Source organism: Harpia harpyja, chromosome 7 (assembly GCF_026419915.1).
Source record: "Harpia harpyja isolate bHarHar1 chromosome 7, bHarHar1 primary haplotype, whole genome shotgun sequence".
NCBI classification, from domain to species: domain Eukaryota; kingdom Metazoa; phylum Chordata; class Aves; order Accipitriformes; family Accipitridae; genus Harpia; species Harpia harpyja.
Genome location: NC_068946.1, coordinates 54,615,772 through 54,641,844, shown reverse-complemented (window position 1 = coordinate 54,641,844; position 26,073 = coordinate 54,615,772). Strand labels below are relative to the sequence as shown.

General features: G+C 38.0%; 1 protein-coding gene across 2 annotated transcripts in view; it reads right to left on the bottom strand.

Moving 5' to 3' along the window:
* Positions 1–3,447: 3,447 nt before the first annotated feature.
* Positions 3,448–26,073, bottom strand: part of ACVR2A (activin A receptor type 2A) — a 67,305-nt gene continuing 44,679 nt past the window's right edge. Inside the window, exons 5-12 of one of the 2 annotated variants that reach the window (XM_052792048.1) lie at positions 19,860–19,883; positions 13,838–13,981; positions 12,420–12,563; positions 10,529–10,674; positions 9,372–9,486; positions 7,961–8,099; positions 5,371–5,501; positions 3,448–4,376 (exon numbers count right to left, since the gene is read on the bottom strand). In XM_052792048.1, coding sequence (XP_052648008.1) covers positions 4,182–4,376; positions 5,371–5,501; positions 7,961–8,099; positions 9,372–9,486; positions 10,529–10,674; positions 12,420–12,563; positions 13,838–13,981; positions 19,860–19,883 — 1,038 coding nt within the window. In that variant the 3' untranslated portion in view covers positions 3,448–4,181. The remainder of the gene's footprint in view (positions 4,377–5,370; positions 5,502–7,960; positions 8,100–9,371; positions 9,487–10,528; positions 10,675–12,419; positions 12,564–13,837; positions 13,982–19,859; positions 19,884–26,073) is intronic. The other variant, XM_052792049.1, reaches the window with a different exon arrangement.

Genomic DNA, 26,073 nt, shown 5'->3' with positions numbered 1-26,073 from the left:
GGATTGTGCTAACTTTATGATCTAGGTCCTGTCAGCGATGGCTTAGACAACCTCCATGACGCTATTAGAATGGAACAGTTGCAAACTGTAAATGAAAAAGTTGTTGCAAGATTTTGGCATCGGGCTCTGCACACCGCTGGGGCCCATTACACCAGTTTTAGCACCGTGGCACAGACTGGAGTGGGAATAGGGGTTGCAGCATGCAGAACAACCGTGAGGTCACTGGAGCCTTTCGCTGAACTGGTGTCCTCCCAGGAGCAGTCTGCGGGAGGGACTCTGCCTGGGTGCTCACCTCCGAAACCCTCCTCAGGGCACTGCTGGTTAAAAAGGAGGGGAGGGTGACAGGGAGAGGAGCGTTCTCCATCAGAAATGCTGGAGGTGTGATGCAGATTCTGCCTTTGCTTCCCCACTGCATTTAAACTGCACTGTCTTTCTGTTCTTTTTTTTTTTTTTTCGGCCACAAAACTTGCCCTGTGGCTTGAGACTCGCTGCATCTGCAGGAACAGCCACACATCTCCTCACCCACAGTGTTACAGTGCAAAAAAAAGGCATATGCAAGTTGTAGTAGTCACATTTTTTATTTTAACTTCTGGGGGGAATGGGGGAGAAAGAGTATACATTTTTATTTGTACAATATTTAACAATCACTTTATTGAGGGCGAGGGGGGGTTGGTTTGTTTCTAGTACTTGCAGAAAAACAGCAAGTACCCTCTGACAGTAGTACAACAACCTGTGCCCAAAACACTGACAAATACAAAGAGTAAAGTTAAAATAATTGCTTACCAAAATCTTGAGAGGTAACGAATAGTATATGGACTGAAACAGCATTAAAAAAATAAAATAAAAAAAAAAAGTACTGCTGGTTGAGTATCTGAGGTAAATGATGTTCCATCAAGGATGCTACTTGAATCATTTTGCCCATGAACATGTATTGCAGCTTTCTGCATTTTGTACCAAGTGTTCCTAATAAAAGTAAACATATTAAAAAAGGTTTAAAAAAAAAAAAAAGAAGCTGGAAAAAGAGCAAACTGGTAACCCTATTTATTCTGTTGAATGCTAATAGGAACAGGAAAAGTCTTATTACTGCCTGGTTACAATTCAGTTTAAAAATCTCACCCAGAAGGTACGAAGTGGGTTTCACTCCTCCAGGGTAGTTTCTGACCGCCCCCCCCTCCCCCCATCAACAGCCCTAGTTCAACAACTCCGAGGCACGGTCTCCACTCGGCAACGCTACGGTGCGCGTGGTCGCAAGTACGAAGTCACACAGGATGCAATACAGAAACTTCTCACCCTCTAACACGATGTAAAAACGTAAGGCAGGGGGTAAACCTCTGGCCAGGCGGAGAGCGAGCCTGTTTTCCAGTCCCCCAGCCGATCTGCCATCATCGTTTCAGACGACTTCGCCGAAAGTGAAGAGGGAGAGAGAGGCTGTTCCCGACCCCCTGGAGCCCACGCCCGCATCACTACAGGACATAGAGAGACAACGCTCACTGCCTGCTGCTAAATAATGCCAGAACATTTCCCCTAGCGCCGATCTTACTGAATCCTGCCCTCGCTTACACTTGCAAAGTGCTGCCGGCTGAGGCATCTGCTCAACTTGCACATTTAATGCTCTAGAAGCAAAACAAAAATACAAGTCAAAATACCCTGCGAGAACAGTTGTACCAGAACAGCTCGGGGGATATTACTTTTACCAATTAAAAAGCATTTTATACTATGAACATCCTTTTCACAGTGACACTAAATTATGCTGTTAAAAATCAGGAAACGCGGAGTAGACCAACATTTAAACAATCAAGGATATCCAAAGGTAGTTTTAAAACACGAAGATAAGTTATCTCAGATTTCCTGATGTGAGGCTTAGCCAGTGCCCCTGTGCCATCTGCAACATGACGCCTATGAGCAACCCGCGAGAACCCGTGGCAGCTGAAGTTTAAAGGACAACGCACAGGTGATGCATGCCTTACACACAGCCAATTCCTGCATCAGAGCTTGAGTAACAGATTATGAAAACATCTGTGTTTACTCCATTTTTGCTAGGAAAGGGGTTAAAACTCATTGGGAGCACAGAGGTCCTCAGCGAAGTACAAATCGATTCTTATTTGTTCAGAACTTGGCAGCTACGTTCATGTCCTGCTGTGTGCGTAAAGCCCCGTCCCTGGATCAAAAACAGAAGGAAAATGCATCAACTGAAGAAGCGGCCACAAACCAGATTTCTTTCTTTTTACAGCCAAGCTGAATGCCACCGCGTTGCACCCCACGACGACGCTTTAGAGCGGGGTTCTTCTGGCTACCTGGACCCTTAGGCACGCAGCAGGTGACGAACGGCCGGCCGGCCCCGGGTGGTCGCTGTGCCGCTGCACCTTCCTTCCCCTCCCTGCCAAGAGCACGCTGACCTAGGTCTTGTTTAGCCAAAATGCCTCCTATTGTTCCCAGAGGTGAAGTTCCTGTACGGGTAAAACCCAGAGTAGCTTGTGGCTGTACAGATTGATTTTCAAGATAACGTTCAGAGTCAGCTCCTAACTGCAACACTAAAAGCTTCTTTCGAAAGACACTGAATGCATGGCGTAAAACAAAACGACAGAATACGCAGCATACTACTAGCTAGTGTCGGTTCTGTACTCTAGAGGTTTATAAAATTTATTTTACTTGGAAGTTTGTGTAAAGGATCAAATAAATGCAGTGAAACAGTACTTCTGCGAAGCACTTTGGCACCTATCGACCAGTCACTTTGAATATAAGGCATGACTTCCTAAACTCAAAAAGAATGTTGGAGTTGTGAAAGCAATTTCAATGGTTTTCCTCATTTTTTGTCAGTCTGTGCTGTGGACATTGGTATTCGTTACCTCTAAATAGTCATTGCGTATTTTAAGTCGTAAGCGTAACTGAATTATCCCTGAAATTTGTAAGCATTTATAATCTGAAATCTGTGGCTAGAATTTTTCGTATGATTCTAGGATAAACCTATGTATCACGGACATTACGTAGTACTCCGATAAGATGGCACCAAGCTTTACGTAGAGTGAAGTGGCAAATCTCAAAGCAGAGAGTAAGGAATTCGGGGTAACTGAGCTTCCTGAGGTGATCCTGAAACAGTGATACAGAACCCACTGCATACTGTTTAGTGAAACAGAACACACGCTAGGCAGACCTTTTCACAAACATAAATAGGAAAAAGACTTTTTAAAAAAAAGAACAAGAATTCAGAGCTTTCCAGTGTCATAGCTCACAGAAAATTACAAAAAGTCATGCTTAAGTTTTCAAATATTCCTCAGACACAGCAAACCTAAATAGTATTCCGTTAAATAAATGTATGAGAGATTCTGGGAAATGGAGGGAAGAGAAAAGCTTTAAACTAAAAGAGGAAGGGAAATTTTGTTTCAATAAACAGCACTTTTTTTTCTTTATACACAACAAGCTAGTACAAGAAAAGGCTAAAAACACTGCTTTAGGAATGGCCATTTACTGTTGGCATGAAGCATAGCTTACCCTTTTTAAATAACACAGTGAATTTGAAATACATCATTTACAAAACATGGATCAATTTATTATTCAAATTTTGTTAGTGTTGTCAATCTCATAATTTAGCAGAGGTGGAACTGAGGTATACCTTGTTGAGGGAGGTTAAGTAATACTTGGAAGCCTCTTTGCTATATCCCACTCGATTACTTTTGTTTATGTACACTGAACAGCAGCACACTAAACATTCACAAGCTGTGTCATATTGGCATTACAATAGTCATTTTTATAAACAACAGCAAATGCAATAAAAACAAGTTACCCTTTTTTTAAATCTGAAATGAAATGTTTGATTTAAAAAAAATAACAGTAGTTCATTTAAGGAATTAGTCTCTTCTGACAGGTATTAAGAAATCTGATGTCAGTTTTTAAAACGCTTGATTAGCCAGTACAGGTCCATATTCTTCATTTAAGTTCCTTAACAGCATGTTACCCTTTCTCAGTCCCACGTCCTTCAGGTGTAAGGAGGGAATGCCAAAAGTCTCGTGGATCCGCGTTCGGGAGGAGGAAGGGGGAAATAAAGGAAAAACACCTCTTGATGATGTTCCAGAGAGACTTACCATTCTTTTCACACAGAAAACAGTAATGACGTAAGCAGTCCCCTTAGCTTTAGCAGCTCCAGTGAAGAGTCCTGGTGGTCAGTCACGTGACCAGTGCAACTATCATAGACTGGATTCTTTGGGAGGAAAGTCAACATTTGTCACCATCGTGACCACAGTCACGATGTCCTCTGTTGTTATAATGTTAGTTAGTTTTTGCATCTGAATAATCCGCTCTTCTACGCAACCCGCTGACAACCTGGCTTCCGCGTCATGATCCCAGCACTCCTCTATCGTTTCACAAAGCATCGCCATTCCCTGCGAGCAAACAAAGCGAAGGAAGAAATAGCGGCATACACGGTCAGCAGCAAGTTTTGCCAAGGCGGGGTCACCTACCAATTCTAATAGAAAATTGCATTTTAAGGTACACCTGCCAGATTTTAACCCTTCTGGCAAACAGGAAGCTATACTGTATTTGTTTTGAAGCCTAGCGTGTCATACGGGGCCTTACGTCCTATTTGATTAACAACAGCGAGCAAACCCTTTTCACCATACAATGTTGTAGTCTGCTGGTAAAGTCGAGTCATCGTGGTATTTTAAAAGATCTCGCACTAGAAGAGGTTAAGTTCTTCAGCAATCAAATTAAACTTCAATGAAACATCAAACAGTACAAAAAGGGATTTCTATCTGACAGCAGTTAACTTTTCTCCAAAGTAACACTGGGCTAATACAGCAATACGCTAATTACAAGGAGCAGATGGTGACACACACTTGGTTTTCTTGCAGACAGACAGCGTCATCGATTGTTTCTAACAACCCATTTTTCAAAAAACAAAACAAACAAAAAAAACCCCCAAACAAAACCCGTGCTAGCAGTAAGCAGTGGCGTGACTGCAAGTCTCTAGCCGTAAACCAGATCAGGAAAGCGTGCTGCTATTCCTCCTGAACTGATCCCAGAAATTTCTCATATGACACGCTTACCCTATGTCGTTATGTTCGGTTTGTAGCATTCCTGGAGTAAATGAAGACTATTGTTTCTTAAATATATTTTTAACATGTGCATTCAAAAGTAACTCTCAAGAATCTCTTCTTTCACCAAAAAAGTGGAAAAAAAAAAAATTGCTCACTTCCAAATCACTCGAGACAGAGTATTTTAAGATTAAGAACATAGTAGTTCACAGTCCATTTAATTCTTACTAGAATTATTAAATTCTCCCTAAAAGACAGTATTATGAACACAACACAGGATTAACAAAATTTGAAATTCAAATCGTGACAGAACTTTGAAGAACTAGGTTGCATAACTACTTACAGAATGTTTTTGCCAACACTCTCTTAAAACGGGCCTCTTCTTTTTATGAACTACGACTTCCTGCATGTCTTCAAGGGAGGGATGCTGGCCAATTTCTTCTTCAAATGGCAACATGTACTCATCTACTGGGCCTAGAGATTTTAAAAAAAAAAAAAGTTAAACCACCGATTTTGCTTTAAAAAAGGGGGAAAAAAAAATAAGACTGGTATCTTAGGAATGTAGTCTGCAATCAGAATCTTAGGGAGCAGTTTACTTTCTGTTGCCATTAAAAGCTCATCCTGTGACAGGCTAGCAGCAAGCAGTGACTCAGATTTTAATGAGGCAGCAGTGGCATTTTGAGGAGCCGCAAGCCTTTGCTCTCCCGCGCCTGGCAGCCAGGCGCAGCTCCCGGCCCAGCTCCCTTTGCCGCTGAAAGCTTCGAAACACAAGGGCGGAGGGAGGCTCTCGGATCCACGGCTTCTCCCCCGCCGCCTCCAACAAATCGTGGCTTTGGTGAGAGAAATCCTCCTCCTCCTCCCAAGTTTGCTGGCGCTCTCGGTATCCGATTACCAAGCAGGCGCCCGATAGCCACCCGTGAATGTTTTTAATACCGCGTACGCTACAAGAGACGAGCCTGCCATGCGTTTCTTCCTCCGGACAAAAGCACTTATGTTAAAGGCTAAGCGTGATATTCGTCCTTAACGGAATCAGAAGGACAAGCTTTATATGCTGAACTATCAATTATATAATGATATGTTATTGTAATAGATATTTTGTGCTCTCGGATCAAAAGTCTGAAAAAAGGAGGAAGGGGATGACAGAAGAAATGAACAGCGTGGTGCGGACGAGGCTGATGAGACTTCGCAAAACAGACCAGGTACCTTCTGGAAGAAAAACAACCAAAAAAACCCAAACCAACCCCAAAACCCCACCAAACATTTGCAGAGAGAAAAACAGCGGCCCTGACTGCAGAGCTACACAAAGCTGTGATTCAGAAAGACTCCTTCCCTTCACTGATGTCTCCTTTACTTTCTGGAATAATAACCACACACGCCAGAGAGACCTACGACACACTTCTAGTTAAGATTTAGGTACGTATGTTTTACAGTACGCTGAGGCATGAAAAATCAATACAGCATGTAGGGCTGCCTCAGAGACTTGTGCAAGATTGTGTCGGTCCTGTTAGTAAACAGCTTAACATTTTTAAAAGGGTAAAGTCTCCCTAGCGGCTTCTACTCGGCGAGGAACCTCTGAAGCAGAAAAGCACTGCTTGGAGCAGAAGAGCGCCGCGTGGCCATGCGCTGATGTGCTGAGATCTCCGATTCACCCGGGCTTTTTATACGGGTACCTGTCAGCTGCACTGGGCTCTCGTAGGAGAGCTTTATGACAAACAGCATCACTAGCCCAAGTGAGACCATCGTATTTACTTGGTTGAATTTAACTGCTTTAAGGACTGCCCTAAAAATGCAACTTTCCCACCAAACATCTTTGACCCTTGTCTTTTGACTTGGTTTTGATTAATGCGGACTTATTCTGGGCACCCAGAAAAGATCTCTATTTACCAAATTTAAAGAATACTATTCATACTTGAAACAGGGTATCTTACATCTTTTCTTGATAGCTTAAAAATTGGATCCAATGGTCTGCTTCATGAGAAAAGCAACTGTGAGGGACCCATAGCTAACAAAGTATCAGCTGCAGATTTCTCAGACGTTACTGTATTTTCAATCTCCAAGCTATTAACAATTAATTAGAAGTTCTGACATCTATATGAGCTGAACTAATGTTACATTAGCAGCCACAAAGAGAGGGTAGGGAGGCACTGAACTTCCATGGCACAGTCTCGCTCTGGCACCTGTGGTTAAACCAGAAATAGAGACTTTTCTACGTCTCACGGCAGACAACTGACTTCCTGGTGCACTGAAGAGCAGCTCACCATGATTCAGGAAGGGCCAAGGCAGTATCCTGCATATGCTTATGAGCAGTTAGAAAATCATTAACTGCATCAATGCTCTTTGTAATAAAATACCTATGAAAATGCTTCATGTCTTTTAGCCTTGTATTCCTTTACTATATTGGGAACAGATCTCCGACACTAATAAGCATCTACGCAGATCTTCCACAGGCAGCACTAAAAGACAGGTCATTGTCCAGATGCTCGGGTGTACAAGCAGGAGACATCAATTTCTCAGCAGGCGTTGGTGGGATTTCTTTGTTATCAAAGTTAATCTAACCTGAGCTTTTGTTTACGAAAAGAAGCAATACTTTAAGATAAATTGGTTGGCACCGAGACTGTCAGGCTGAACTTGGAATAAATCAAATGTATTAGGTTAGGAGTTCCAGAGTAATTCTCTCTCTTCCTTACCATGACCAGCAGAAAAAATGCAACAGGTATCTGTGTATCAGAAAACTTTTACCTGGGATGCCAAATACTGAAGAGACTAAATTATAAAGTGACTACATGATATTGGTGTTTCATTCATTTCCCCATGAGACTACCTCCCTTCTTAAATTTTCTTACATACGTATAATCTACCTTCCAATTTCTCGCTTTAAATACACTTCTCACAAATTACATTAAATATTTCCATAGATCAAATATGTTGCTTACCATCCGAGGCAGTACAGCGCGATGCCAATTCCCAGAGGACTAATCCCATGGCATACATATCTATTCTCAAAAACGCATCCCTTTGGAAGTTTATAGCACCTTCTAGTACCTCAGGAGCCATATACCTTCGTGTACCAACCTTGAAAGACAGGAAAGCATACAATTTGTACACTAAGAATCAACATGACCACAACTACCGCTCTAGCTGGTGCCGATCATAATAATTCTGTAGACCAGTACTATTTTTTGTCAAAGATTAAGAACAGCCATGGTTATCCTTGCTTAGGACTATATCTTGGAAGTTTCTTGTATTCTTATATGCAATAATAGGGAAGAGGAATTAGAAACAATCGTATAGACTGGGCCCTATAAAGGATACTTACCAAGCAGGAAAATCTGAATATATTTTAAACTAACACATTTGCATAACAAATCACCGTCATTCTTTATTTTATCTAGGTGAAGATGTCCCTGCTCATTGCAAGGGGGCTGGACTAGATGACCTTCAAAGGTCCCTTCCAACCCAAACTGTTCTATGATTCTACGATTCTCTTCCAGATTACAGTAAGGCCACCCTTCTTATTTCTTCACATCAAAAGGGTGTGAAACGTGCTTATGTTTCTCCCCATGACAGGAGCAGTAATAAAAATACCACAGGAAGACTAGCTACCAAAGTGCAATTTATACCGTGAAAGTTAAATGAAATCACTTGCACAAAACTGGCTATTAAATGAAAACTTTGGGGATAGCCATTATTTTGACCACAGTCAATGATGAAATTATATCATCCGAATAAATCAGAACTTATATGGTGTCCGAATAAGATCTACTCCGCTATTTAAACCTTCACGGGAATAGCTATGTTTCTCTTAAGCAGTGTTACTGAGGTTTTATAATCTTATCATAAGGATTTTATTTTTGTTGCTCAACCATAACCTGTGAAGTTCTGCCTAAAATTAAATATATTTAGTTTTCCAGAAACTGTAATGCTCTAAGCTCAAGCTTGTTATTTTAAAAGTACATGGTACTAAAACAGTTCCCTGTTGCATGACAAGTGCTTGATTAGTACTGTTGTCATTTCAGGGAAGTGACTGTTGCTAGGTCAGAAAGGTAGAAACTGGCTGCCAGCATCATTCCTCAATTTCTGAACAGTACCTCCGAACAATTAATAAAATATGGCAAACCCACTCTTTCACGTCCAAATCCTCTAGTAAGAATGAAAATAAGGGGGGGGAGAGAGGCCATGTAATGAGATGGGGGGAGGCTGTGATCTGTAATCTAAAGAATTGTTTAATTTTTAGCCTGTGAGAAGAAAGCACAAATTGCCACACTCCTTGAATGCCTAAACTATTGACTTCCATTCACATGCAGTTAACAGTTGTATCATTTATGTAAATAGATCAGTATTTACCTGTCCATGTGTATCCCCTGCAGACTTTCCAGCCTCAAACTTTAAAGCTAGACCGAAATCAGCAATACAAGCTGTGAGATTATTTTTCAGCAGCACATTCTTGCTTTTGATGTCCCTTTCAAGTTAAGGAAAAAAAATTAGAGATCTAGAACATGAAATACCATATACATTTCTAAGGAAAAAGCAATATAATAAAAAAAAGAACATTATAATATGAAAGGCAAGAAAATTATAAAGCAGCAGTCCATTTAAACAACAAAAGAATAATAATAAAGCCTAGGAGTACACTTGCACACCTTTATTCTTATAGAAATAGATGAGACAGCAGTTAGAACTGTCATTCTATGCTTAGTTTTAAAATACATACAGATTTATAAGTATCTATGTTACAGAAACAGAATAAAAATGCAGTTACTGCATACTTTAATTACAACTACATTTTATTTGTTTAAATAATAGGAAACAAAACACATTGAAAAACGAATCTTGATTGTTTCTAACAAGGAGATACATGATTTCCTGCAGAAACAAAAGATAATGGACTCGATCCAAGGACTCCCATCTGTCCTGTGTGTACCTCTCCCCCTCCCCCATTTTACCATCAGTCAAGCAGTTTTGCTCATGAAATTCCAAATTCTGCAGAATCTGTATTTCTCTTACTCTGTATGCCTTTCATTTTGGTTTCCACTATCATTTCAGCTCCCTACTTCTATTAATAGCTTTCTATACTTAGGTCATTTAAAAAAAACAGAACAAAACAGCAATTACACTCAACAATAGGCATAACGCCACTTACAGTAAATGTTTCTGTCTGAGGGCATTCAATATTACTTAAAGTTATATGCATAAGTGTTTAAGTTGTTTCAAATAGCTATAATGCCAATTATTTCATATACTGCAGAGAGTACTTAAATAATTAACTGTATAAAAAAGAATAATTTATGACATTAATCACAATCACCGCACCAAGTTCTATAAAGCATTAGCTAGATTTTTGCTTAGGCTGAGCAGATTTTTCTTACGAGGCTCTCGATAATTCTGGAAGGAAGACATCATAGAGTAAGTATTTGAATACTTCCTATTTATCCACGTTTCATATCCTTTAGCTCAAAGTTAAATACTAACAGTCACCTGAAAATATTTTAAATATACTATACCTATGTGAGATGGCAGGTTTATGTCCATCTTTTAGCCCTGGTATATCCTCGTGAAGATAAGCCAAGCCTCTAGCCATAGTTTGAGCGATGTGACACAGCTCATTCCAAGAAACCACGTTAGCCTTGAGAAAGTCTGTTAATGAACCCTGCACAGCAAAAAAGAAAACCAATTACAAGATCAATTTCATTCTCAGCTGATCATAAAGAAAACTTCTAGATGGCCTCCATCATTAAAGAACACAATATGCCTGTCTGCCTTTTTCTGTTTTCGATAGACCAGGTAATTACACACACACATACACAAACAACTGCTAGTTTAAACAACAAAAATTAACTTTTGCATCATCTCTAGTCCTTGAATAGAATCAAGATGCATCTACACATCACCTCAACAAGCAAACAGCACAATGAACTCAAGTTCAGTGGCACACTTGACAACAAACTGCGCTTAACTGTCAGTGTCAGAAATGGGAGCCAGACTTAAGATATTTAAATTCTTTATAAAGACAACCCTGCTTTTACAAGCATGATTTATAATGTTCCAGGCACAGGAAATTACAAGTTAGATTCACCTTCAAGAATCTTGCCAAACTCTGTATGACCATTCTGTAGGACCTTTAATGGAGTGTCTGTCTTTTCTTATGGACCAACAACCGCAAACTCCAGTTTCACAACATAGTTTCAGAGTGAAATACACACTCTGAGTAAATATAACGAGATAAAGTAAAAATCATTCAACATAAAGCTCTTCAAACTCAGTTCTATAGCCCACTCTATACACACATTTTCATGGATTTACATATTATCCAGTTTGTGAGATGTCAGTGTCACATGTTGCAGTGTGAAAAGCCAATACAAAGGGAAAAATGAACAAAGAGCTGTCAAAGTATAGAGGCTACACTTTAAAAATTAAATAGAAAATTCGTATTTTCCATCAGAGTCATCTCAGATGCCATCTTTCCAACAGTAACAAGATTTTTAAAACTATTAGACAAAAGAAACAAACAAAAAAAATGGCAATAACCTTTCAGAAAGGCAAATTAGTTTGATATTATCTACTTGATCGCGAAGATCTGTCAAAAATTTCAAATAATTGGATAGTTTTTGTCTTCTAAATTATTAAAGCAGAGGCGTAAGTGGGATAAAAATGCCAGAATGAAGAATGTAACATTCAATACTAGAAATATGATCTATGACCTAGCCTGAATGCATTAGCATGTCCGTGTTATACAGATTTATATTTTCTCAAATCTGCTACAGGTAACATCTTCCTAATACCTCTTTGCCTGTGCCAGTGCTAAATTTAAGTTTGGGTTGTTGTTTGGTTTTGGGTTTTTTTCCCCCCTCTTTGTACTTACATCTCTGTGACAATTACATGCATTAAAAAAAAAAAAAAAAAAAAATCTAAGTGGATAAAACAGAACAGTGAACATATGCTTAATTACATATATTTATGTTTCTTATTGTGGTTATCACAATACAAGTGATATGTATTACTTCATTCTTACAGACTCAAATCAACTAACAAAAGTAAAACAAAAATAGAACACCACAATCTCTGCAAGATGGAGTTTGTTTAATTTAGGCAGGTTTAGATGGGGGATATTCAAAAATACCTATTCTAAAAAGCAAAAAAGTAGAATGAATTTTTGTTTGTTTTCTAAAACATCTCCTCCATTAAGTAAAGACTGAAGACAACTTTCTCAGCTGGCTGAAAATAAATTTAAATAAATTCATATCCAATGAAAAGAGACAAGCTAAGATTCAGCGAAAACTATTTTGAATTTTATTTCTTAACTGCCTCAAGTTCGCATTTGTGACAAATTTCTAAGGCTGTTCTTCCTCTGTCATAACCATAAAAAAAAGAAACTACATTGAGAACTAAACATACCTTTTCATGAAATGCTGTAATTAACCAGAGATCGACATCAATGCTAGTGCCTCGTTTCTCTGCACCAATGAACTGCAAGATATTGTCATGCTTCATTCCAGGTAAACTGTAAATTTCATATTCATTCTGCCATGACTGTTTGTCCTTTAAACAGAAGAACACATCAAACCAAGTTAATACCATTATAATGAGAATAAGAGGTACTTTCCCTGAGAGAAGTTTCCTCCTACAAAGTACCGTGCATTTGTAAATGATCTGTCAAAATCACTAAAACTTTTTTTTTTTTTTTCAAAACAGGATTTACTACCTAAAGGAAAGAAAGCATAGTGTATGCTATTAACACTGAGGCTCATTATTTAAAAATTACAAATGTTTAGACCAATACCACTATTTGTGCTACAAACTACTGACCTAACATACACAAAAATATGAAAAACTGTCTTTCTTCACATATATTATTTCACTATATTCACATATAGTGGAAAATTGTCTGAAAAACTTATATTTGTTGTAAACAAACATCAACTGTTGAAAACAACCTCAACCATCACAGATACGAACCATGGAAACACAGAAAGCTGTAGATTAGGATTGGAGTCTACATAATGCAAATCATTACAATTGCTTTAGTCTTAAGAGCATGGTTCAATTTTTGTATTTCCGTAATCTACAAGAACCCCATAAAGAATCAGAAATAGGTTTTTGTTAATTAAAAATAATGAACACAGTCTCAGATTTAATTTAAGTTGTGCTGATGGCTGAAACCAGCATAAATACATGCTATTTCTCCTAGAAGAATAAGAACCTGCAAATGTATTTATTCAGCAAGTCACCACTTGGTTAATCAGCAGAACGCACAAGCACATTTCTTCACCTCAAGTAGCAGTGGGTGTTTTTAATTAATGTAAAATCTATCCAGTATTATTGTGTATAATCACTTTGTATTCTTTAACTAGACTGGATCTTAAAATTATGAGCACAATCTATTCTAAAACGTGGCTTTCAGAGGGTACTTGCTGGGAAATAAATACTATTTCACTTAATTGAGGCATGTTTAATTGGAACAATCGCCTTATAGGTTTGCATTTCAGGACATTTCTTCTAAGTACAATTTAATTTGAAAAATCTTGATCGAGACGTGTGAGAGCTGCTTAAAACTATTCACACCGAATACGTATTGTTATGACTAGAAACATATAAATTTCACAGAGTTTATGTTTCAATAATATGTTTGCTGCATTAAAATACTTAATTCAATAAAACTCCACCTGCACATTTTTCAGCTCCAGACATTTCTATCTAGATTTACAGTATACACTGAAAATTCTCTAAAATAAAAGCCTCTTATTGTGACTAGAAAAGCTGGTTTAACACTACAATATTACAAGCAACACAGGACACTAAGAACTTCTGCTTACCTGAATAGGGAATATTTTGACTGCAACATACTCATTTAGCAGTTGAGCTTTCCATACACAACCAAATCTTCCCCTAGCTTTGATCTCTAGTAACTGCAGTGGCTTCAAACCCATCAACGGTGAAGGTGGTGGTGGTCCAGGATCCTGAAATCAGGTTAAAATCATTAATTCATTTCGCTATTATATGTGCTATCTATGATGATGGCACTAGAAATAAAGGCTTGTAAACTGGAAAAGACTTGTATCACATACCCAACCCCCCTTGCAACAAATTCCCCCAAACAAACCAGAAACAAAACAGCAACCCTTCTCCGCAGGAAAGGAATGAGATTGTAAAACATGCTCAGAATTAATGTGCAAGCGACAGCATAACAACGGTTACAGTATAAATCTGTCTAACCAGGTGTAAAAGCACAGCAGAAATTAAGGAATAAAGATAATCAAGCTTTACTTGTTACTTTTTTTTTTTTAAGAGAGAGAACTAAAATCAGCACCTTTGATATGTTTATTGGGGTTTTTTTGTTTGACACAGGTCTGACCTGTTTAATCGTTTAGTTCAACAGCCCAGTGACTTGACTCTACACAGCCACAAAGTCCATCCATCTCCATGGGACTGACGCTGCACCCCCTCAGCCGGGAAGCAGAAGATACCTACGTCAGCAGTGTGGTTGGGGGCAGCGGTGCAGAGCCGAAGTGAATCCCCTCACCGTCTGCAGTTCCCACGTACTGGTTCAGTTCTCACAAGCCACTGAGCTGGTACCAGCACACCAATACTTCAACAACTCCACTGCTTACTGGGCACGTAAGGTTGCAAACCAGCATGTAGGCACGCCATGCCGCTACAAGGTTTTCCGGTACGTAACTAACATTTTTTTTTTTCATTCAGAAACCACCGAACCACATGCACAGTGCAGACATTTGGCACAGGAAACCAAACATCACCATCTCCGCAGTCAGCCACCCAAGCCACACGAATGGCGGTGCGAGGAACCACAGCACCGATGCTTCAACCTATTGATCCACTTCTACTGCTCCCAACATTTGCTAACGGGGATAGCCAATATGTTGCTGAAATGCAAGTACTTGGCTGTAGCCCAGACACAGAACTGGAATTAAATTTAAGAGATTATCTTGTCGTATCTTACTGTGTTTGTACTTCACTGCGGGGCTAGCCCAACAATTCCTTTTCAAATAAGCACAAGCTGGGAAGTACAATTGCAAGTTTGACAGAGCTTCCATACAGCTATCCATATAATCACCAATCTTACTAGAGATTTGAACAATCTCCCTTTCTGGGGAAGAAAATGTGACAGCTTATTGAGTATCTTGTTTTTTATAGTTTATATATCCCTTATATATTCTGTATCATACATATCATCTGAACATAACAAGTAGATTTTCAACTTTACTGCCAAAGATGTGCTTCTTTCTGGGCTGTCCTTTCCTCTCCAGTCTACCACGTTAGATTAGCTTGTACCTATGTAAGCTTCCTCCCTACCATGAACAAATGCATCAGACCCATTTACATATGCCTCTGCATCAAAGAATATCACCCTATGCACAGAACCGGAGAAACATGATCTCTTCTGTCTGATCCCTGTTTTCTGCAGGAAAACAAGTCAAGTTCTGGTCTGTAGCGGTCACTAAGCAGAATTACCAATACCGTCACCACGAGATACAGCTCCACCTTCCTTCCACACACACCCGTATCCGTTTAAACCACAACTTGTTCCTCAGTCCAAATCACTACAGAGAACGGCAAATGTCGATCCATGCCAGCAGTGACAGCGTGGGGGCGGGCTGCTAGACCACAGATGGGAAGAGGGTGAACGGCTACTTGACGTGCAGGTCTGTGGAGACCACAAAATTGTACCACAAGTCTCAACATTACATATGAAAGAAACAAACATGCAAATGAAAATTAGGTATCACTTTTAAATTATATCCATGCTGCAGAATACAACAAAAAAACCCCTGAAGTCTACTATTCAAAAAACCCTCCAAAACATGGCCTCTCCATTTTTTTCCAGTCACAGCTGTAATGCTGTTTTAAAGAGAAAGAATGAAAAACACTGGAGTAGCTGCTTCTACAAAACAAATGAAAGTACTCAATAGTTAAGTATTTGAGCACTTTGGTTAGCAACATAAAAGTCTTGTGCATGTTAAAGACATTTTCTGAACAACTGTGGGTTTAAGTATACTTTACTATTATTGTGAGAATGGATACAAGTGCTTCTGTATCCAACACAAATTTTGAGTAGTTTAAGCACAGGAACGCATAACCATTCCCTTATTTCTTATTAAGCAACAAATACATCCTTCGAAAAGAACAAGTATCACAGAGAGACAGATTTATAGCAGTTGAAAGAAACTGTAACCTAATGCCACAAATTAATAACTGTGAAAAAAATTATTCAAATTAGAGACACATTATAATACTATCCTCAAAGAAGTATGAAATCCTTTCGCAAATATGACAGCGATGGATGCTTAAAGATATTAAATCAAAATTGCTGGGTTTAAACTGGACAAACAACAATACAGAAAATGAAGTTTAAGAGTTAAGTTTTCCCTCCTGTGCTGCCTTTCATTCAATGCCAAAGCCCTTTATGAATATTCCAGGCACCAGGGAAATCACTGTCCTCAATTTGTAATAGTTACAGTTACAAACAAAACTAGAAAAAAGATGCCCAAATTTACTCAAAAAGCCTACTGTAACTTGTAAAAAAACTCTGTTATTTTTAAGAATCCTGAGCACTGTGTAGCATCTGGGGATTTACAATCAGTTAATTCAACAATTTTTTAAAGTTTTGAAACTGGCGACTTGCCTAAATTAAGAGAACGATTTGTGGGAAGTAAACCCAAATCTCACTTTGCTTTAGCAGCTAGAAGAAGTCCCCTTTCTTTCCATACCCTCCACCCAGAAAATCTGCTGGTATTTTGAAGCACGCTATGTAAATTTTTTCTCAACTGTCAAGCAAATGACCACTTACTACTTCTCAAAGATTTGATGAATAAAATTACAGCATCTATCACATGAGAGAAAGCAGTAACTCCTTAGTGAAAAGCGGCCAGCGAAAACTGGTGCTTCTTACTTTCACATTAGGCTACAATACTTTTCATATACCTGAATTTCGTATTTCCTAGAAAACCCTGGCATTTCAAAATATTTTCCCACTGCCTTATATAGCAACCTCCTGTGGTTCCCTGCACATTTCCCTTTCGTGTTGAAGCATTTCTATGAAGTCAAAACTTCCGGCGTGCTTATGAAGAAGCAACACACCCACACACACAAATCAAAACAAATCCTGACTTAAAATGGAAAGTATAATTGCCTTCTGTTAACGTAACTAAAAAGAATAGTTTTGCAGGTTTTTTTCTTATTTTCTTCTAAACAACTTTGTTAAAAACAACAGACATTTACTCTAAAACTGCAGGTACTATTTTTATACAGAACCATTCCTTGACAATGTTTTCAACTTGCTCTACTTCTAAGCAAAAATGTTTAACATGCCACAGGCATAATTATTTTTGTATGGCTTTTTAAAATCATCTCTGTGGCGCCAAGGATGATGATATAATGTGAGTAAAGATATAATGTGGATATATTAGTCTAACAGCTTGCCACAGCTGTCAAAAAATAAGGGCCCAGTTTCCCATTCCCAAGCTTTCCCTGTCCCTTCCCTTGGGCTGATTCTGGTGCTTGTTTGACCGCACAGCAAATCAAGGCAATACACTAGATTGCCAGAAAGCCTTTATTTATTTATTTATTTTTAAAATCAGGTTAGTTTTCTGATAGTTTAGCAAATTGAATCAGTTTGCAACAAGGTCCCGGTTAACACAAAAAGCACTGCAAGGCAGAGGGGAAGCAGGGCACTCTTTTTTGGGAGCGGCGAGCCACTGGCCCATGTAACTTCATCCCAAGTGCTCCGCCATCTCAAAGACACGCTCTGTCCTAACCCTGGGGCAATTAGCAGAGGCAGCAGGAACACTCCTGCTACACAATGATCTACTGCCAGATAAAAAGCAGAAGCAGCTACGTTGGCAGAAAGTACTTGAACTGGCTGGGTCATACGATGCATAATACTCAAGACAACTAGGCTTTACTCTTCCCATAGCTCAAAGCCACTGATCATTAAACCCCTAAGTCTGGCTTGTATGGTGATCTCAAAATGATGGACATTTCATTATGGTATACACTGTAAGGTTTTTAAATCTCAAACAGGGCTTTTTGGTTCTGATTTTTATAGCTGGGAGTTGCAGTCAGCTGTCAGGTAGTGCATATTAGTCATACCAGAAAAAGAACAGAAGGAAAAATATTCATTGAAGAATGGTAACTTCCAGAAATAGGTTTCCCTAAGTGTCTTCAAGAATGGTTCTCAAGATCCGAGAGAAGCTTAACAAACACAGAACTACAAATCTATTAAAAATATGACCAACTAAATAGATTGTTTAAAGACCTGCCCCAACACAATCGGTCAGAACTTGAGTTTATCTCCAGTCATGTCTCTCATATGGCAACTGAATCAGGCGATTCATCATGTACAACAAAGGGAAAGAAGACCAATTATCCAAACGGGATTGTACAGAGATGCATTTATCCTTCCTGACTCCAAAATATAAACAAATTCTCAAACTTCCAGAGCACACGCAAGTTTTCTTTGTTAAATGGTGCAGTATTTCCCCTTGGTTACGTTTATTCTACAGATAATATTGCGAATATGGTTGACAAGTTCTCATTGAAAGAGCCTGATGACGATCTTGGTTGTTTCCTCCCTTTCTAGTTTGGGACTGGCTCATTTTCAACCAGATCATCTGTAAAGGTAGGTTCCAAGTACAGTAAAAGGAGTCGGAATTCTTAAATTTTGTAATTATTCTAAAATTGACTCTATGATTTGTATCAAACTACATTTCTTTTAAATGGTGACAATTTTTCTCTTCTTCATCCCACAAAATCCTCTATTTTACCATACATTGCAGACATATTCCCCAAAGTAATATAAACAAAGTATTTCCTTGTAGACAGGATACTTCTTCTTCTTCCCTAACTGAAATTACAGCATTTGAAGCAAAACAGTAACACAAATAGAAGGAACTCTGATAACTCTTCACAGGTGCAAGATATTCAGGAAAATATTTAAATAGCACCATTATATTTTCTTCTAAATTACATTTACAAGACATTTCAGCTATTAATTAGAGACCTATAGAGACAATGGAAATTGAGCATTCATGTTACAACGCAAACCTTGACTTTTTCCATATTCAATTTAAAAACCTAGCAATAATAACCAAGTTTCTGAATTAACACTTTTCAGTTACTTGTAGTTTCACATGCAGTATCAGTAATTTAATAAAAGTAAAAGTAACTTCTGGCCAGTGAAAAAGTCGAAGTAGAGACTTAATAGTGAAAGAATCTTTTTCTTCAGGCAATCTATTTCTCCAAGCTCCTGAATGACACAAAAAACCATCACATCACCCAGAACGACAAGATGAAGACCACACACCTCAAACAGTTATCAGCAGTTTACCAGTGGGAGATGACAACAGATACCCAAAGCCAGGACAGAAGTGGGCAGGACGTGTCGTTTACTTCCAGGGCAACCCACCAGAGCGAGACTGGCAGTCCCTGCCGGCTGGACTGCTCCCACAGCCTGAGACTGAGGTCACCAGCAAATGCTGTACTGGCAGAGCCCCTACCACTGCTCATACAACGCGGCACTAGGGTGGAAGTGACATAAACCAGCTAGTCTGTAGTTGAAGAACCACAAACTGATTACACCTGGTGTATTTCATTATCAGTCCCTGCAGACATTTAACTTAAAAGCCTGAGAAGCTGTAGTGAATTTAAAAAAAAAAAACAAAACTATGAACAGCAGACTAAATCTGTATTTTTAAACTTTGCATGCTTAAAGATTTCTTGTCCAAAATACTGGAAAAAAAAAAGTAATTCATACAAAAACAACTTCTTACATGTCCACAGAAAGTTCCATAACCATGAACAAACATCAATGCATCTTACCTCAATCATTATATGAAAGGCGTGCTTGTAGAGAGGGGAAAAAACACAGGCAAAAGAAATTACTATTTATACCAAGAATGGGATGAAAAAACAGCTTATAAGAAAAGAGACAAAATCAATTGTTTGTGAAGTAACAACAAAAATATTCATGGAGATAGCAATACTTTCTTGTGCTAATAACAGATCATTTAAAATAAGATAAAATAAAAAATCCATCATTGATATGTCAGCAAAGAAAAATGGGCAAAAAAAAGATTATTATACAGACCATCACCTGAATTGATCTTATTATTGAAACCAGAATTATCCATTGTAGGTGTATAAACAGTCATGTTACTACAAAACAGTATATAAACACATGCAGAAAATTAAACATACAAACACAAGTTATGCTCACAACTGTACAGTAGAGGGCAGCGTTGTATTTTTTAAAATTTGCTGCAATTAGTAGCTAGCTGTGGAAAATGAAAACTTTTTCATGTCTAAGTTACAGCTAAACCTTATAAAGAAAGAGGTCATCATATATTAGGTCTATATTACTAAATTTAATCAATAAATCTGGCATGCTAGAGATGTAACTAGAACAAGTGAACTTGAAAACACTATATCCAGCATATATAAAGGGAAATTACAATACTAACGATTTTTTCAAAATAGTCACGAGTTTACAGCCTGTGGAATGAAATCCATTATAAAAATCTAAGTCCCAGAGCACTGTTACCGAAACTTAAAAACACATTTTAATGATACACGCTTGCTTCTGCTACTTTCATCTCTTTTTATTGAACAATCTCATCGCCCCTCAAGCAGAGAAGCGCTGAGACACCTTCGTTCCTCCTCCTGTACTTTTGCCTCAACCATTTTCTTTGTCCTTTATAATTTGATCAGATAGATGTTGCAAGAGCATGAAATTCAAACACTTGAAGTATTCACCTGCCACGTAACAGCAATCATCCTTTTCTTCACCCTTTGTCTTCACATTCTTAGGATGCTACAGAGCATGCAGCCAACAAGAAGCTTTTCTCTGTGCTTGAGAACTGTCTAGCACACACTTTGCATTATGTAAATAATTAATAATAGAAGGACTGAAGTATTTCTTGAAGGCTAGATTAGTTGGGAGTCAGATTTATAAATACTGTAGTAGAGCTTGCTGCCACTGACAGAGCACTAAAGAACACTGGAGCCCAACGGGATCACTCCTCCTCTCGCCGTCAGTCAGCAGACCACGGGAGATGAGGGTAATACCCACACCGAGAGTCTGAAGCAGATTCTTGCAGGACCTGTACAGCCTGCAAATATTTTGGGGCATTTCAGAAGGGGAAAAAAAACCCCTACGCGAAACAAAAAACCCAAACCCTTAAAGTGGTTTTCAGAGCAGCCGATCATCTTTGCCTTCAAATCTCTGTGAGCTGGTGGTTCCAGTAGAATGGCAGCTATTCCATGTATACTGAGAAAAACTTAGAAGTAAGATTCTGCAGCACAAATGCCGAAAACCACGAGCACAGTTAGTTAAAGAAGTTCCTCCTTCAAGCCCCCCATATTCCTTTGCCAGAAACAGCAGCCAAGCAAAATAAAAGTATTACTCAATCTGTGAATTTGATAGGGAACGGCTACTGAACAGAGTAATATAAATATCTCTGTGTACTCATATTTCCACTAAATCAAGTAGTCAAAGAACAAACAATAACTGTTAAAAAAAAATAAAAAGCATTGCTTATATGAAATAGTTATTCAACAAACATCTTTCCTATGGCTGTAAAAAAAATTTATTAGACCTTTTTTTCAGGCCTATTTGCTATTAAAATTCTCCAGCTCCTGAAAATTATGTAAATTCCTCAGAAATAAGGAAAAAGATATATGAATCCAACCTTTTTGCTCTTACCATAATGAGAAACTGCAAACATGAAACTGAGAAATAAAGAGTCCTCTCCCAAGCCTCTCACTGGTTTCTTAAGGGGATCAACTTCCCCCAAACACTAATAAATTAGACACGCATGAAAATTTTCAAAGAGAGATTTATGCACATCATAGACCTTCTAATTTTAAAATCATTGTCCTTCCCTTCAGACTACAGACCACCACCTCAGACTTTTCATTAGAAATGCAAGCATCACCAGTTTAAGCAGTATCAGGCTATTACAGAAAGGCAAATACGTGCTTTATTATGTCAGGAATTAACACAACTGTTATAAATAAAAACTGGGACCAATTACCGCCCCCCCCAATAGCTATCATGTATACAAATACATACAAACACACTAACTTCCTATTTATATTTCCTGAAAACTACTTCTAAAGGTTTTATCAGGGATTAGGTAAGTGATTGCAATATTTGTAACCAATTAGACCAAAAAAACCCAATCAGTGTGGTCTTTTCCAAAATCTGGGCTACCCACAACCATATTCTAAACTTCAAACATGTCACAAAAATCTTTATAAACATGGTGTTAAAATAAATGCAAATTATTGTGTTATAAATTCACTGCACCGATTCCTTCATTTGTTCCTAACTAGTGCCCTCAATATGACATCTGTATTCACCCACAGTCCCTCAACCTCTTCGGAGAATGTAAGGTAAAATTAATTACTTTTTTTATACCTTAGGAAATGTGTAATTCTCATCCATTTAGTGATATAAAAGATTACCTGAAAGACGTCAATCTAAAGCATTCAGGACAGCACATCTGAGGATATGGAGCAAACTGGACTTTATTATGGAAAATTATTAAAAAGCTCCTGAAGGTAGAGTACCCAATTGCAGACTTCAGAGATCAGTATTTCACCCTTCCTATGATTGTTCCAAAGCACTCTCTAAGACTATAATCTAAATGTGGTCTTGATAATATAAATTATTTTGAATATTACTGTTTACAATGAATGAACAACAGAGAGAAATTCTTCAAGGTAAATTAAATACAGTGCTGTAAAAGCCTTCAGTGTCTTGTCAGTTGTTAAAAGTGTATATGCCAAGTCAACATTTACAAGAACAGGACACAAAGTACTGCCTACATCCAGTCTTATCAGACACATGCACATCTTCTTGCACCACCCTCTCGGACCTACTCTGTAGAGCCCTACTCCGAAAATTAAACCTACTTTTTAATAAGCCAGGAATAAGGTACAGCATTGAAAGCGTAGTTTGTGAGACAGTGCTCTGTTTGAATCAATGCAAAAGCACAAAGTAACTTCAAGTTCGCTATAGAAATACATTTGAGGCTTTTTAAAATTTTAATTGTACTTTAATTATAAAGTTGTCTTTAGGCTGCCATTCAGGATAAGGTACCATAAGTCTGGATTTGTATTTTTCTTACCTCTTGAAGATTTAAAAAAATACATCTGCATTTATGGCTTATTTAAATGCAGATAGCTCATTCTGAAAGCAAGTTGAGAATTCAGGAAAGTACTTTTGTAAAAAGCTATCAAGATTTAGAACCAAAGTTCTAGATGTCTGGTTGTATACTGAGCATTGAAAAAGCATGCATCACTATGTACTTGGTTTCCAACTATTTGTCATACAAATTCTTCCCTCTGTTAAAGATTTTAAGGAACTACTTGTATTGTAATAGCCCATGAATTCTAACCCCCCCCCCCCCCCCCCAAAAAAACAACACCCAAACCAAAAAACCCACAGTTACAAGCTATTTACCTACTACATATTAAGGACTCCTTATCTATAATAACTTTCCTACTGCATTCTCGCAGTATCCCAATATTTGTGTTTGGTTTGTTTTTTTTTTTTCCTTTAAACAACCATATCCTGGTTGTGCCTCACAGTACCATAATCAAAGGATAGCACCAGATCTTTCTCCTGTGTCATTCCAGCTATTGACTGGAATCAATTCTAAAAGAAATTCTTACTAGTTCTGAAGATATGAAATGCAGTATTAGAGAATGTGAAATCATGCACACATCTAGCAGTCCAAGTCTTGAGATCACTCAGCTATTCCTTTTTAATACCAACATTGCCACTCATTGTATGTTAATCATTCATTAACCACTGATATGTACTCTTTCCTAGCTAGCCACAAGCTCAAACTCAGTCTTTATCTTTTTTTTTATTCTTCCTCTTTCTAAGCTCCAGCTTTTCTTTGTTGATCTCTTTTCCCATTTCATATAAGCACCTAGCTTCTCCTCCATATATTTTTCAAGTAGCTATTAATCTTCCTATGTTTGGAATAAGTCCTTGTAAAAACACCTCTCCCTTTCTTATTCATTTTTCAAGTGTTATAATCTTTCTATTAAAATACCTATAACAACGACAAGAAAAAAAATGTGGCTGGAAGATAAAAACTGGAAAAAATCTGAACACTTGATTTAATTTCTTCATTCTTCTTCACCAGCAAACTGTGATTTTCCTAGTGTGGCAGAGGGATAAAGGTTATCCCAGAAATTTTAAGTGCACCAGGTAGATTATTTGATATGCTAAAAGTTAATTTAGAGAATAAAAACAATAAATGAAAATCTTTTTGAATGCCAACAATAAAAAGTTTCCCCATTACTAATTACTTTTGTTTTTTTGAAAACAAACCATTCAAGTTACACACACACACACTGACCAAACTCCTTGGCACAGGTCTAGTGGCCTAGACCAGGTGTCTGAGGTTAAAAATTGCAGCAAAGAGCAGTGCTTGTTTTGTTACATGTTCTTCTCCTATTAGTTTCCAACACAGAATTTGTTTTTCCACTGCTACAACATGCAGTCGGACCTGCAGTCAGTATCTGAGAATGTGTCTTGCATCTGCCACTGCTAGGAATTCTTCTCCATCATTATTCACCTCACATTATGTGATACTGGTTTCAATTCTAATTTCTTACAGCTGAAACTGAAATATCAAAACCATGACATAGCTACAAAGTTCTATTCATACTTGGGTGTCTTCAGGAAAAGATACACTGAAGAAAGACTACCATGGTATGGTAGTGAAGGCAGCAATACCAAAATTGCCATCCACAAAAATCACAGAGTATTTTTTTTTTTATGCTCAAAAAAAACCTTTTGAGACCAGAGCTGTAAGATCAATATCTCTTTATATTTGATACATATGTTTCCATTATTCTTAATTCTTGGTTCACATAGAAGGTGACTTTGAAGACTAGGGACGTTCTCCATATATATAGGACCAGTGAGTTTCATCCTTACGGGGCAAACCTCCCCCCCCCCCCCCCCAAATGAAGCACATAAAAGATTACTGTGCTCAATATAGGAAATACAGGGTGAAAAGCTTAAATGAAGTGATATATTGGAGGTTAAAAGCAGAAGATGTAGTTGTATTTTTCAACCATGTAATCTTCCTCTCCGAGGAGGGAAAGAAATGGTAATTCCTAGCAACTAAGCTTGCTTTTATGGACACTCTAATAGACAGGATCTGTCCATTCTGAGTTTTTAAATTTCTGGTCACACCACACAGGCCTAGATCAGGGCTTTCTTGTGCTTAGTGATTAAAAACACTTTGACCCAAGTAATTTCAAACGTTTCAGAAGAAAGCACAAAAATAGGTTATGAAGACATTAAGTGACTCTGTAAAGCTTTTTTCCAACCCTCTCAACATATGACTCTTATTTTAAAAACAACACAAAACAAAAAAAGCAACTCTGTGATCCAGTAAGATATTCATAACTTGGGCACTCAACAAAAAGTACAAGAGGTTAATCTCTCTTCGCACAGTATGGATATAAAATGTTGGGAGCCACAGATGTGTGAACTGATAAACAAAAGTGTTACTTGTGTCAGTTATGCTATAAAATAGGTTATGGTCCTATCTATCAGATGACAGAGTGGTAACACCACAGTTGTAATTAGCATTGACTGACAACTCTGGCCCAAGCTCAAGAGATGTTTAAAAAAAAAAAAAAAAAAAGAGCATATCAACTCCTTGCCATCGGCTTTCACATTTCTACCAGGAATATTTGTAGGACGCTATGGGGAAATCTGAACTACACCTAATTTCAGAGTGAAAGCCTTTGCCTGCAAAGGTGGTAGCGTTTTGTTTTCACTGTACCTGGTGCTCATGAGTGAAAATTAAATGGGTGGGAGTAACTCTATGTAAAAATACACAGATTCAACCATTTAAAATACTAATCCAGTTTTTGGTAAATTTGGTCAGACATATGAATATATGTTTGCTGCATGATTATATAAAATATAAATAAGAAAATGAAATCGTTCTTTCAAACCCTTTTACATATACACGGTACGTATTTAGCAAACTTACAT